This window comes from Meriones unguiculatus, chromosome 7 (assembly GCF_030254825.1).
Source record: "Meriones unguiculatus strain TT.TT164.6M chromosome 7, Bangor_MerUng_6.1, whole genome shotgun sequence".
Lineage (NCBI taxonomy): Eukaryota > Metazoa > Chordata > Mammalia > Rodentia > Muridae > Meriones > Meriones unguiculatus.
The window spans coordinates 106,187,701-106,203,576 of NC_083355.1; the positions used below are offsets into that span (position 1 = coordinate 106,187,701).

The window sequence follows — 15,876 nt, forward strand, 5'->3', positions numbered from 1 at the left end:
GGGGACCTGGTGTTTCTTCTTGGAACTTTAGCACTAAAATGTCCCAAAAATAGTTACAGATGCCCTGCAGTTTAGCTTTAGCATCTTTCCCAAAATTGGGTGTGAAGAAATAAACTGTCAGCAGAAGGTAGAGTTCCACCCTGGCCCTGCTCCTACTCTAGAATGCCACCAGCAGCTGGCCAGGCGGTCTATGCAAAGCCCGGAGATAGAATGACTTCATGTGCCAAAAACAGGGCTCAGGTTATGACAGGAAGGATGAAGTCATCTTTATCCATATCACTGCATCACCACAACTACCTTACAGGGCAGAAAACTTTTATTTACTGTTGGCAAGCTGCCACTCTCTGAACATGAACTAATCAAAGACCCCGTGTACCACTGTTATTGCTATCTGCTCAGATTTGATTTGGCTGATCAAATTATCTTACACATGCAGCATTTGCTATGTGTTAGTCTCTTTCAGAAAACAAACTATTAGAGAACAACATTAGTCCATGTCTCCATGACCCTAACTTAACAAGGACAACCCCACACAGTTTTCATTGACTCATCTCCCTTCACCCTGCCTCCACAGTTGGAACAAGGAGAAGGAGCCAGGGCCAGCCCCCAGCATGCTACCTGGCATACCACCATCCTGGCGCTCCAGGCCTTTGAAATGAGACAACTCGAGTCCCACTAGTTCTGCAATGAAAACAGAAAACTGAAGCACGAAAAATAGATGAGCGGGCCAAAGTCCATCTGGGTATAAAGAACAAAGTCAGAACCTAGAAACAGAAAGAGCAGGTTTCAGTTCAGACAGGGCAATCACCTGATCCTGAAAGGATACTTTGTGCACTTGTCTCTACATTCCTAATAAGACAAGGTATTTTCATCTAAACACCTGGAAATTTAAAGGTCGTAATGAACACTAAGCTGACATTTGCTGTGTGCTAACATGCACTGGGAAATAGTGAGCTGGCTGCTCATCACGGTAACTAGATGGCAGCTATTGCAGCTACTTGTAGATGAGGCTCCTGAACACAGAGAGGCTAAGTGACAGGCCGTACAGTTTCACAGCTAAGTGGTGCCTTAAATAGGACTCCAGCTCCACCTCACTGTCCTTCCTGCTGCCTCTCATGGCTTAAGCTAGCAGACTCAAGGGTGAGGTCAGCCCCCTTCTGAAGGCTCACTCACTGCCCTTCTATACAGCAACTCCATGGGTGAACAAAAAGACCAAAGGCAGATTCAGAGAATGGTGGGGCCTCAGATGTGAGAAAACATTAGTAAACTACCTCAAGAGTTCCCCAAAATTTTATTTTTGCAAATGAACAAACTTAAGAGTCAATGGTCATAAATAAAATGCTAATCAATCCTGGCAAACAGCAGCCTCCTCATTTCAGTGTGGCAGGAAAGCAGGGGAAACCACTGTACAAGGCAAAAGCACATCAGATTTTCTTCCTAGGACAGCTCAAAGGCAAGGCATTATTTGTCCCAGGTTTGTTAGGGCTTTTACTCCTACTTCAGCATAATTCTTTAAAAGCTCAAAATCAAGTCAACTGAGATCAAAATTTAAAAACAAATTAAGTCTATCAATCCCTGAACTTCCACTAGGCCAAGTTTTCCTAGTTTCTAGACTGACCAACATAAAATGTCTTGAGTACCTACCAACAGCCAAAACTGATGTTTGGCTCATTCACCTCTCTCCTTGCAGCAGTTTCCATGAAGAAAACACATACTGAAAAGTCAGCCAGATTCATGCAGAAAGGATGAGATTTAATTGTACTCGAGAAGGTTCTCATAGTCCGGTACTTGTGAAGTGCTTTCCACAGGGCATAGTGTATGGATGGTAGAAATGTGACAATTCAATGCAACCATGCAGTGGCGTGTCAGGAGAGAGTTGATTTCTAATTCAGTATTGACCAAACTTCCTGGTTGTCCTGGGCCTTAATTTTCTTTTCAAAATATAACTCCTATGATCACTATATCCTTAATACCAAAAAGGGAAGGAAACAGGGGAGAAAGGAGGAAGGGAGGTCTTTCTTGAATTCCATGATTATATGAATTTCCTTGATGTCCAGCTGAAGAACTCAACAGTAACTGGGGAATTAGGAATGAACACAACAGGCTGTAGATCCCATCTGTGACATGTGACAGGGAAGGGCAGCTCCAAAGTGGACAATGGTACACCGAGAAATAACAGTCTCTGAGTGAGCTGTGTGCTCAAAAGCAAAGCTTAGCTAGGATGAACTAAATGCAACACAGCCACAGGCTGGGCGGGGGAGTGGCACAGATTTCAAACTCAGCATGCATGATCATTTCCCTGACAATCACTATAGTAACGCTGAACAATGACACAACAGAATTCACTCCTCATGGAACCTTCTGAACGAAGAGCATACCAGCCAGAGAGCCAGATATCAACCAAAACTCTCAAACATTGTGTCCTATAGACATGGCTAATTAAGGCCAGGTCAAATGATTCTCCACAGTTCCCATCCATTCTTCAGTTTCTGCAATTCTCATTCTGCTTTTCTTGTCAAGGACAATTCTGACTCTCCCTATGGCCACCAACACACAAAACCAAAAACCAAAACCCAAAACCCAAAACAAAACAAAAAACCCACAAGAGCTAGCAAGGCTTAGGTAGTCCTTCTTTGTCTTCTAATCACTATGGAAAATCAAGGCCTAGAAAATTCAGGGAAAGAACATCTTCTGATCATGTCTAAGTCTTACAAGATTGGTTATGATTTCAAACAATCCCATAGGTACGTATCTGGACTTGACAAGGTTTAAGATAACAGACCATTTTTGGTTACCCCCTGGGAAACCGCTACAGAAGAAACTTAGGAGTTACTGTCATTATAAATCAGTGATACCAATAATCTAAATGTTCCCATATCTAGAGTAAGTGTCTTTATCCACATGACCTTATAGAATTCTTGCAAGAAGTTCATGAGATAGGACTATTTTTATGAGCTTCTTATTGATGGGCAAAACTAAGGCTGAGCTGTGAAGGAACTTTGCAAAGAGTAGGCTGGAAAGACGGACATTGTTCTGAACAAGTAAGATGCCTACCCAGCCATGACTGTATCTCTGACCTCATCCTTGGCCCCATCCCTGACTTCATCCCTAGCCCCATTCCTGGCCCCATCCCTGACACCAATCTTGACCCTACTGAGCCTTCAGCCAAGTTTGCTCACTCAGTCTCTTGCTTCTATGACATTCTTGTCAGTTGTCACTTTTCCTTACCCTGACACAGACCAGACACTTGACTGCCTCTACAGACAGTCTCAGGAAACACACAACCTGCTCCAAACATACTAGTTAAGCCCCCAGCAGATCTCTGCCATACTATCAAGGTAAATTAAGTTGCCCAAACCTGCTGGTATGAAGAGTGACTGGCCAATTCCAGTGTGCCAAAGGTCTGGACACCCCATACTGTCCTATCTGTACACATCCATTGGCCCACTTCTTTTCATAAATACCACACCTAATGACTATTTTCTCCATAACATTTGGGATGCAAGCAGAGTTTGTGCCCAGGGGCAGACAAGTCAAAGGTTTTCCAGTGGTAGAATACAACGGCCCACAATCCAATTTGTGTGTGTGTGTGTGTGTGTGTGTGTTGGGGAGGGGGTTAGTACCAGTTGGAATAAATGCATGTTCTTACTTACCCTTTCTATCTCCTGGAGGTACAAGAGTGCAATGTCCCCAGCTTTCTCATAGCATGTGATGACATCCTGCTCCCGGTCCACATGGAGATCACTGGTAGAAGATGAAATAGGCAGCTTCTCTAAACAAAGTCCTAAGAGCAAAGCAAACACAGAAACTGGATAAGCTGGTTTTCATGGGACTTGCTTTTAAGTATCACTCTAGAGGGCCACGACATGGTCCACTCTGGAGGCTACTGGAGAAGTGGATCTTCCAACTCTGTCCTCCTTTAATAAGACAGAGTCTCACTATGTAATAATGGCTGGTCTGGAACTCCCTAAGTAGACCAAGCTGGTTTTGAACTCACAGAGATCTACTTTGCCCCTCTCTCTGCTTCTCAATTAAAGGCGTGGGACACCACACCCTGACTGCCTTATCTTTCAAAGAGAAAATGGAACATCAAAATGAAGCTCAGAAGGAACATCTAAAGTGGCAGAAGAAAGGGACCACTCATAACACATGCAGTCTGCTTCACCTTGATATTCAGTGTGAACTTGAAAGGGCCCATCACCACGAGCTCTTTCAGTCCTGAAGAATATAGTGGTCATGTTTATACATCAGCATCAATAGGCAATGAGGTGCTAGGTCATTTGGACAAACATTCTAAGTGTGTCTATAGGAGGTTTCTGGAAGTGATTTACACTTGGGCTACAAATTGAGTAAGCAGGTTGCCTTCCCTAAGGCCTCATCCAGTCACCTGACTAGAAGAGAACAACAGCTGGGAGAAAGAAAAGCTTGGTCTTTTCCTGACTGAACTGAAGCACTGGCTGCTCTTGGCCTAGGGCCTGCTGACTCTCAGACTGAAACCTATGCCATGGGGTCTTTGGGTTCCCAGGTCTTCAGATTAGACTAGAAGTATACCAGCAGCTCCCTTGGGGTTCTAGCAGTCAACTAAAGGTCTTATCTCCTACTGACCCTGACCCAGGATGGTCCTGATTTAATACAAACACTCTCACTCAACTATGCCCAAAGCTCTCCAACAATTTTTAAAAACAAGCAAATATGGCATCTCTAGTTTAGATTTTACTGTCCCTAAATGCCTTTATGGTAAAGGCTTGACTCTGTTCCCTACCCTCGCCCTAGAGTGCTACTTGGGAAGATGTGGACTCTTTTAAAAGGCGGCAGCTAGGGGAAGGTCTTTAGGTCACTGGGGCACACCTTGGAATAAATTTTCAATGCCGATGGAGTTAGACACTACAAAAATCTTACCACGTTCACACCAACATTTGATTGAACTTAGGAACAATTAGAACACATGGTCATTTCTTAGTTCTGAACCAGAGAAACCCCAGAACACTGTCTGGAGGCATTTTTCTCATAGATGAGACAAACAACTCTTTGCCAGGGTAGAGTTCAGGGCTGAGATGTACTAAATCACGAAAGGCTGACCAACCTTCAACTGGCCTAGAGAAATCAGACTCAGTTTCTGTCCAGCAAAAGGCACAGGGAGAAGACACAGTGGGGAATGGTGTGGCAGAATTTTCACAAAAGGATTTCTGCTGCCTCAAGTGCCCTATGACATGATACATGGTCTAGCTCGTTTAAAAGTCTGAAAGTCTGGAAGTGGAAGTAGCTAGAAAGATCAATTCCCCTTTACAGCTGAAGTGGAAACCTATCGTGATAAAGAAAGTGATTTGCCCCAAACCAGACAGTTAATGCGTCTTTGGTCTCCCAGCTGACATATGTCATGCTAGGTACTAATATTCACAGTGGATTCTACTCCAGAGAGGGGGGCAGACACACCAAGCACCAGAAAAAAAATAAAAAAGCTGAAACTTTAGAGGTACCTTCTTGAGAAATGGCTTCATCCAAAGTACTCTCAGCAAACATCGTAAATGTCTTAGGCTGTAGGGCCACTTCTATGTAGAGCTTCACAGGGAGCCAGCAGTCAGCAAAGTACCCTGGGAGCTCAGAGGTAAGAGGTCTGCCTTGCCGGAGCCTCTGTTAGTTTTCAGATGTTTTATTGAGAGGCTGGAAGGATGGTTCAGTATTAAGAGCACTGGCTGCTCTTCCAGGACCCAGGTTCAGCTCCCAGCACCTACATGGCGGCTCACAACCACCTCATATTATCTGATACCCTTGGTGGGCACCTGGCGCACAGATATACATGCATATGGTGTACAGACATGCATGCAGGCAAAACACCCACACGCATAACATAAAATGAAATAAAACAAAATGAGCAAATCTAAACAAATCAAAAGCCTTATTGAGGTAAGGTTGGACTATGATAAACGACGCATCCCGGGTACTTCATGATGACAGGGCTGGCTTGTGTCGTGCTTTTTCATTAACAAAAGTCCATAGCTGAGTTAGGGCTTACTCTTTAAATTATGCTTTCCATGAATTGTGACAAACGTATAACGTCATGTATCTGCTATTGTCATATGACACTCACCACCCTAAAAATGTCCAGTGCCCACCTATTTATCCCAGCCCTCCTGGAAACCACTGAGCATCCTGTCTCTGAGGTTTGGCTTTATCCAGAACATTATATAGAGTCATACAGTCCGCAGCTTTTAGAGCCTGGCCTCTCTAGAGTAGCAATGCACACTGAAGGTCCCTCCATGTTTTCATGGCCTACTAGCTCACTTCTTTCTCTTGCTAACTAACACTCCACTTACCTATCTATTGAAAATAATTTGCTTGATTGCTTAGTTTTGACTACTGGAGAAGTTATAAACATGAACTTGTTGGATTTTTTGTGGACACAAAATTCAATTCAGTTTAGTAACTAGCAAGATGTGCAACTTCTAGATCACATGCAAGACGATGTTGAAGTTACAGCCGTGGAAGAAAGCGCCCCACACTGCTTCTCGCCCGTGGCTGGCTAGGATCAAGGGTCTGGCTGTTTTCAAGGTGGCCGTACCGCTCTGTGCAGCAGCAGGGCTGAGTGAGTTTCTGCTGCTCTCTTGGTGCCCAGCACTGGTGTTGCTGGCTGGAGTTTGCCAGGCTGGCAGGTACATAGTGCTAGCTCACTCTCCTATTCATCTGCACTTCCCTGGTGACTTATGTCAAGTACTTTTCATGCTTATTTGCTACCTGCATGCCTTATTTGAAGTGCTACCTGGTTTTTTATTTTTATTTATTTTTATTTTTTGCTTTTTTTTCATTTGGGGTATTTAGGGTGTATTTGGGGTATTTTAGTGTTGAGTTTTAAGTGTTCTCTGTATCTTTTAAATGGAAACCCTTTATTATAAATATTTATTTTGCAAATACTTTCAAAAAGTCTATGGATTCTGTAGAGTATATTCACAGACACTTGCATCTGTGCATAGGTGAGCGTGGGTGTGTCAGGGTGGGCAGAGTTCAAAATCAGGTATCTTTTTCTGTCACTGCACATCACCTTTTGAAGCAGTGTTTTTCCCTGGCCCTAGAGCAGGCCAATTCGGATAGATGGCAGGCCAGCAAGTCCCAGGGAGCCTCCTATCTCAAGTTCCCTGAAACTGTAAGCTCTTGCCCGGCTCTTCTCGGGGGCTGAGGCTCAGAACTTGGCTCTGCGTGCTTGCGCAGCCAGCACTTTCCTTTGTTGAGGGTCACCCCAGCCCTCTAAGACGATCAGATCACTTCTATTTACTCTCCTTTACTGGCATCTTTCACAGAACGTTAACTGTGATAAATTCCAATTTTATCCACTTTTTCTTTCATGGATTGCATCTTATATATTGTAGCTAAACCCCATTGGTAACCACAAAATCACCAAGTTTTCTCCTGTGTTATCTTCTAGAAGTTCCGTAGCATTGCAGCTTACTTCAATGCTTATGATCTATTCTGACATACTTGAGAAGTCTATAACTAGGTTTTTAGCTTTTCTTTTTCTGCATATAACTATTCAGTAGTCTAACATTGTTTGTTGAAGACTACCCTTTCTCTATTGAGCTGCCTTTGCTCCTAAGTCAATACTTTGTTGACTCAGTTGAATGGATCTATCTTTTGGCCCTGCTCTGTCCTATTGATGTAGCCATCTGTTCTTTGGCTAACAGTATGCTGTTTTGATCACTATATACGATTCTGATATCACTAATGAGGTATAATATACATGCGATAAAATTCAACTCAAAAATTATGTACTCAATTATGTACTCAAAAATTATGTACTCAAAAATTTTAAAATAAATTCACAGATTTGCCTAAATGTCATCATCCTCAAATGCTACTTTCTGTTCAGATGAAGTTGTTTCCCAGTCCTGCCCTTGGCTTTAGACTACATAAATGTACTATCACCATAGTTTACTCCTTTTGGACACTTTGTGTAAACACGTGGCCTTTGGGAGTTGATGTCTTTTCATGCATGCTTCCTCATCCAAGTTATACAAGTATTAGCACTATTTCCCTGTACTTCCCTTTTCATAGTATTTCTTTTCATTCCTCTGAATTTTCTACCCAACTGTCAAATTACAGTTATATGGGCTGTTTCCACGCTGGCTATTATGAACAATGCAGCTATGAATACTCAGGAGCAGTTTTCATGTGGAGAAATGTTTTAAATATTCTCTAGCAGAAACCTAGGGGTGGAGTGGTTGGATCACATGACAAGTTTCTTTTTAACTTTTTAATTGCCAAACTGTTTTTCTAAACCAGCTTCACCTTTTGGCATGTGCCCAGCAGTAGGTGCTGTCTGCACAGAGCTGGCTTTGCTCCTGTCTGGCTTTTAAACAGACCCTCCCAGAGGGCAGAGAAGGGAACTGTGTTTAACTAACACTTCCATCACCACTGACTCCAACCATCCACAGTCATGTGTTATCTACACATCTTCTTTAGTCAAGTGTCTGTTAAAACGTTTTATCCACTCACAGGGTTGCTAATTTTCCTACTGACTTGAGAGTTTTTTATATTTTAGATATAAGTGTTCAAATTTGTGATTTGTAAATATTTCTAGTCTATGACTTCTTCCCAACACCCTTTCTTCTTCTACATTTTATAAATAGCAGAAACAAACATTTGATGAAATCCAGAACATCGTTTTCTTTAAATGGGCTGAGCTTGGGTCAACAAGGCTTTGCCATATGTACACTTCTAGAACTGGAACCAAGACTGTGATCCGCACTGCCATCATTTTTATACATGCTGCAGACTGGACTCTTTGTAAGCAGACTTCCAGCTTTCCAAGTCCATGACCTGAGGATCACACATTTGAAGCCAGCCTGGGCTACACAGTGAAATTCTATCTCAAAAAACAAACAAACAAATCCCCACAGTGACATTTACTAAAATTTGTATTTGTCTCATGTGTCCCTGTGTTCTGTTTTCTCCCCTTCCCCCCGCCTTCTGCCTTCTATTTGGCTAGTGTTTATTTATCTTACCTGTTAACTTACTGGCAAAAATGCTCTGTTTGTTGCTTTTGGTCTAACCTATTATGATCTGCTTCAAATGACTTCTTATACTGTAAATAGCCTTTATAACTGCAAGCTTTCACTTGTCCTTCTATAGCTAGTATTTGTTTCCTGTATATATTCTACTTTCATACAGAATATAAATCCCATCTTAGATGGTTAATATTTTTATTAAGTAGTCGATTATATTTTAAAGAGACTTACTCTTCTATTTTCAGCAATATAGTTGGGCTCTTCTGTGCTGAACATTCATTTGTGTTGATTCATACTTCCTTCAAGTGTCTTTTTTTTTTCTGCCCACACAGAACTAAAACCAGGAGTTTAATACAAGGAAAACCAATCCCCCAGAATATGTTAAAAGGTCAAGAAAAATTGGCTCTACTGCCTGACACAGTGTTCCTGCAGGTGAGACTCTGACCACTAATGCCCGCGGCATTGACCAAGGCATTCAGAGACATGCCAAGGCCCCTGAATCAAAGAAACATCAAGTCTGCTCAACACAGCGTGATTATCCTTGTACTTTACTAGGTTCTAAAAAACTGAAGCTCTGAGTCTACAACCCACAGCCATGCATGGCTAGTAAGGATATTTAAACTGGCTTCAGAATCTACCCTCCACTACAGACTAGGCACAGCCTTGCTATGGGCTCAAGGTCTAAATAGCAAGCTTGTAACATTTAAGGTCTGAGCAGCAAGACAGTCCACAGTGATGAGTCTATCCTTGGACAGAAGGCCCTTCTTGGTGTTAGACTGTTCCTTCTCTCTTTACCCCCAAAACTGTCTTTCATTTTACATGTCACTAGGCATGTATCAGAGCAAGGGCAGAATCCTGACTTAGTGTACCAAATCCATCTTTGTACAACTCAATACCAGAATATTTATTTCTCTGTCAAGCTGGGCCTCTGGACTGGTACATAAATTTTCAAGTGTCTGGGATCACATCAACACTGTCTGAGTGGCAAAGTCCTGAGGTCAGGGCCCAGATTGGCTCCATTAAAATTTGAGATGGTGTCTTGTCAGTTTCAAAGTCTGTCTCAATAGTGTTTTTAGTGACTTTCTTTTTCCCCCTTAGAGAAATACATGATAAAAAAAAAAGAAAGAAAGAAAAAGAAAAAAGAAAACAGACTTGCTAAATAGCTCCTATAATGCCAACACCTCAGCAAGATCACAGTAATATCTACCTCTGTATACAAAAGAGTAGCAATTTAGTGTGTATTCATCTGTTCTCGACTGCTACAATTAAATGTCAGACTAGGTATTGTAGAGAAAAGTCGTCTGTTTACTCAGAGTTCAGTAACCGTGATAATACCTTCTTAGCTCTGAGGAGAGATACGTCTAACTGCATCACGAGGTGGGCAGAATCATGGTAGGGAAACGTGCACAGGGGTCACACCCTTCCCAGGCTGCCCAGGCTGGGATGTCGTGGTGGGACAAGAAGCAAGAAGAACCAAGCGCATTCTATTGAACAACCCACCCTTAAAGAAGCCATAGTTCCTTAAGCTCTACATCAACACCTTCCATGGATAGCGCCCCAGCGATCCAGTCACTTTCCTCTCATTCCCTGTTCTTGGGGTTCCATCATCTATCAACATTGCCACCCTGGGAACCAGCACACAAACCTTTTTAGGGGCACACTTAAGGGACAGCCAAGCTGTAACAAAATGCTATTTGACAACCAAAGCCAGGTTTAAAGTAATAAACATGGCTGACCACCAAAAATGCAGAAAACCCACCCACCTAGCCCATGGCCCATCTCCTTGCTGTCAGATGAAGTTTCCACAGAGGGATTAGTATTTGGCAGGTCCTTCTGTGAAGTGAACATATTTCCCATGACCTCATGATGATAAAATCATTTGGATTGCACACTCCTTGCTATCAAAGTTCTTCCACACACAGTGGCTATTTAGTGACACTCACTAGGTACTATCTGCATCCTAAACATACAGAGAAAGAGTCTCTGAGACCTTAAGTGACTTGCCCACAGGTGCAAGAGTCAAAAGTGGATAGCTGCAAGACAAGACAACCCAGGTAGGTGCTAGAGCAAATGCCCTGCTCTGGGGCTCACATCCTTCCCAGGCTGTCCAGGGTGGACTGTTGAAAGCTTCTTACCACTAGGGGCAAGAAGATGAGATGGGAGGCTTACGGGACAAGGTGCTGAAGAGCTGAGAAGCAGGCTGGGAACCCTCCCTAACAGGCCCAGCCTCTGTACTGCTCTATGGGACTACAGAATTCTTCATGTCTGGCTCTGACCCATACAATCAAGGTTCATTTAGCTGGGGCCTTCTCAGTGCCTAGCCCTATGCCTGGGGCTTGGTGTTTACCTTCTGATCCCTGCAGCCAACCTTCAAGGAAGGTACTCACAGATCTTATAGACGTGATTGCATTTGAGACTCCAGAGCTAACAAATGATAAAGCCACAATGCTGTGACCCTTGCTCCCTGTAACTACAAAGCCAGTACTTTTACTGAGCTGCTAACAGCACTGAATTCGGTGTCCAACAGGCAATAAAAACAAGTTTCAAGTAAAATCTTATGAATCAAAGTCCAGTGCTGATTTTTTTCTCTCCCACCAAGAGCTGCCCCACCTCGGGCAGTGCCAGGCCTCCTCGTCCTTGTCTATTCTGTGAACTACTGAGACACTAAATTATGCTACAGAGCTGAACAGCCAAACAGATATTTGACTCTTAAAATCACATGGAAATGAGCAGGATAACAGTTTCTTCCAGTTACATGATGCCATAAAAGCTGTACTGTACCGAGAGGACCTGTGACCCACAGCACCAGCCATTGTTCTCACTTATCTTAGCCACAGCTCCGGAAGCCAGACACAGAAACAGCACATCCTGAGGCCCTGCTGGAACAGGGTTACCGGGGAGTCTGTACTGGACTTTGTAACTGGATGTACCAAACTGCAATATACTTTTACATCTCATCTCTGATAACCTGCTGGATGTAGACTTCAGAGGCAGTCAGACAATGTTTGGGTCTCTCAAGCTCCAAAACTAAAAGAAAACTCAGGAGGAGCCCAAGAGTCACAATGCAAAGTGATAGTGGGGGCAGCTGGGGTTGCTGAACTTGTGTTCTGTCTCTAGACTCTCAGGTCTAGACTCTAGACTCACCCATGGGTGTCGGGTGTGCTATGACTTACTAGAGGATGAGGTTTGCAGGGCCTGGAGAGAGGAGACGCCAGTGGAAGCACCAAATACTAGGGATGAAGGAGGGAAGCTGTCTGGGTCTCCTATGAGGTCTGTGTCAACTCACAGACCCCTGTGACTTTAAGCGGCTCCTGGATGAAAGCCATAGCTGGCCCCTTTTTGGGATCACCATAAATTGTCTTCTCGGCTCAGCATATTCTTCTTAGGATTTAAATACACGTGTACACACACAGAGACAGATATACACATCCTCAGGGGTGAAGGCAAGCCTGGATCTGACATTTACCTGCTAGAGTAAATACTTTCAGTGAAATGCCTCTTCTCACTGTATAATTCTGCAAGTAAATAAGATGTTAATTCAACCTGAAACACTCATGCAGTGAGTGGTCACCAATTAATAACCATAGAAACATGTATTTAACATATAGTAATAATAGCAGGTGTTGAGTGCTCCATGACAGAGGGACTGAGCTGTTAAGCAACTCACTAAGAGGATACAAAAGGGTCAGAGCTGGGATCCAGCCGGCCAGTCTGATTCCACAGCGGTAGTTTTCTGGCCTACATTGCACTCAGTAATGTCTCTGATACATGAGTCTCTATGCATTAGCCTATGCCTACAACAGCCAAAAATGTGGGGTGAGAAGCCAGGCTCCTTAGCTCATTGCACATACTGACTTACACATAAGAATGTTAAATGACAAGCAGACGGATCTCTGTGAGTTCAAGTCCAGCCTGGTCTACAGAGCAAGATCCACAACCACCAAGGCTACACAGAGAAACCCTGTCTCAAAAAAACAACAGAAAAAAGCTAAATGATGAAAACAGTGCCTGGCACATGGTAAGTCCTAAAAGTAAGTAAGTAAATGAACAACCCGATGCTATGTCTGTATCACTATTAGGAAACAGTAGCTGAGGAGACTCCAAGTAGGAAAAGTATAGTTGTTTATCAATGTTTAAATAAATACTGAGATACTGTCCAAATACTATAAAATGTATTGCAGGATATAATTCAGTGTAATATCACCAGCTAATTCCAGAAGGTTGCCATCACTCCAAAACTAAGCCCCATCACCAGTTACGCCCATCCTCCTTCTCTCAGACACTGGAGACCACTCATTCACTTTCTGCCTCTATGAATTTGCCTTTTCTAGGCAGCTCATAAAATAGAATCATATAGGATAAGATCTTTTGTACCTGGCTACATTTAGCAAAGTATTTTCAAGGTTCACAGTTATTTAACAAGTACGGAGCTTTATTACTTTTTAAATTGATGTGAATGCACAAACATAAGGTGAACCATTTACAAGCTGCATTTGGTATGATATTGTATAACTACTATTATTTATTTTCAAAACCTCTTTTTGAGTCCCAAATAATATCCCACTGTATAAAAATGCTTCATTTTATTCATCTGATCATAGACTGCTAAATCCTGGATTTTTTTTTCATCTTCTTGCGTATCTAGAACGTGCTGCTACAGCCTTCATACACTGGTTCTCATGAAGGCCTATGCTTTAGTTTTCTTGGCTATACAGCAAGGCATGGAACTAGTGGGTCATGTTGATCAACTCTTTTCTGTTATGCTATCCTTAAGCTTTGTTTGAAAAGAAAATTACATCTACCTAAGTATAGGTCTGCTGAAAGAAATGCTAAAGTTAAAAAAAAAAAGTGGGGGAGCTTTGAACACATAGCTGGCTTTGAACCCTTGCATCTCAGCGTGATTACCCTGTGAGTCAGTCTCTTTCTCCTCTTCTCACATTCTCACAAATGTACAGAGTGACACATGTCTCAGTGACAAAGTCAATGCTGGCATTCAGAAAACACTCAGCAAATGATCACGACCTTCATTAGTGGGCATCTTCCTGGTGCCAGTAACAATTCTCTTCCTTTTCTTAAAAAGGGATATCTAAAAATACAGGAAAGCCTCATGCAGAAAACAACTATTTCAGCCCCTCAGAGTTAATCCCAATTAGCACAACTGCCACAGAACCCAAGCCCAAGTGAGATGCCTTGTCACTCTGCTCTTGGCTCATTTGCTCCAAGAGAAGAGAAGATGCATCACACTAGAGACTCGCTGTAGCACAAAATGGAACCCCTGCCCGTCCACCTATAGCAAGGCTAACGGACCAGGGAACAGCAACTGTCCTTGCCTCACTGCATGAATTCTAGTGAGCAGCAACTAAATGTGGCGCCCCAGCTGGAACGGACTTCTCCAAACAGCCACTGGTAGAGGATGAAGAAGGTATTTTCGAACAATGTTTAAAAAAAAAAAAAAGCAGTAGCCAACACTGACAGTATCCCTGAAGAACTCAGAGCTCAGGTAAGATGGCCAAGCACTGACGGCACCTAAGACTGAGCCTCCTGACCTGACCTTCATCCCTGGAATCTACATCTAACTGACTTCTGCAGGTTACCCTCTGACCTCTGCACCAGTGCATACACAGACACTAAATAAACAAGCAACTATGTAAATCTCAAGGTTCTAAAAACAATCCATAGCAGACATCTCTACAGACCTTCACTTAAAGCTCCGTCTGCAACCCTTCCACGGACCCTGAATTCCTGCTGCCTCCAAAAGGAGAACCAGCAGGAAGGCCACAAACACACACATTATTATGAATGTAGGTCAGTGGCAGTAAAAGGGCTGGTGCTCTTCTTACAGCATCTAAATATAAACAGGAAGCTCTGACCAGCAACCTGAGATGGGTGACCCATCCCATACAGCCCATAGCCTCCCAGCACATCAGAATCAGGACCTCCAGAGTAGGAAAGGGTGGGGAGATCAGAGGGGATGGACAGCTTGCTAGCAACTCTCCACCCCATCAGGCCAGACAGTATCTCCCTCTCCAGTATCCGCACAAGCCTTATTCCCCACAGCCTGGGCTGTCCACCACAGATCAACACCCAGGAGCTCTGTGGGAAGCCACTTCCACCATCCATACCCATCACACATTGACTTCTCTACAGAACTATTTTTTTCACTACCCAAAGTGATCTCAAAGCTTCAGATGCAGAAGAGCAGCTTCTCAGCGAAAAACAATGGGGCTCCTATGGTCTCCCTGCCCTCTCTCTGGAAACAGGGTAACATAAGCACAGAGGGGTTTAGGCTGCACTGGCTCTCAAAGGGTATTAGCAGGGCTGGCCCTGATTCCTGACCCAGAGTTTTCTACTTCAGCAGCTGCTTGGGACACAGCCCCCAAAAGACCAAACAACAACAACAAACTGTTGCACAGCTCCAGGACCTCACCTAGAAAGTCATGGTCATTTACAAACATACAGTTCCTAAAGCTGAAGACATGATTCTGTCACTTAAAAACAAACAAACAAACTAAAAACGGCCAAGAAACCCTTGAGCATCCTTACTACCACGCAGTTTTCACCTAGGAAGATACAGGGCACAACTTCCACTAACGCTCCACTACCCAGGCCTATGCTTCCTCTCCCTTTTCAAAGGTCCCATGTAAACTCAGTCTCTGCTGAAGCTGTCCTAGGGCACTAATGGCAGACTGGTCCTTGCCCAAGATAAGCCTGGGTGTGGCTCGGCTACATAAAGGCAGGTTGTGCAGCTTCCTCCTAGAGAGGGCCACGTGTCCCTGGACCTTCCATACTAATTTCGGGTTAACAGAGAAGCTAGGCAAACTCAGCTTTCTCCTTGCATCTCTGAACTCCCGTTTAATAACATGATCCGGCTCTCCGAGAC

General features: G+C 43.4%; 1 protein-coding gene across 7 annotated transcripts in view; it reads right to left on the reverse strand.

Moving 5' to 3' along the window:
* Ttc7b (tetratricopeptide repeat domain 7B) overlaps nucleotides 1–15,876 on the reverse strand; it is a 200,139-nt gene that overhangs the window by 147,622 nt on the left and 36,641 nt on the right. For all 7 annotated transcript variants that reach the window (XM_060388045.1, XM_060388042.1, XM_060388040.1 and 4 more), the window contains one exon: nucleotides 3,654–3,784. In XM_060388045.1, the coding sequence (XP_060244028.1) occupies nucleotides 3,654–3,784 (131 nt within the window). The remainder of the gene's footprint in view (nucleotides 1–3,653; nucleotides 3,785–15,876) is intronic.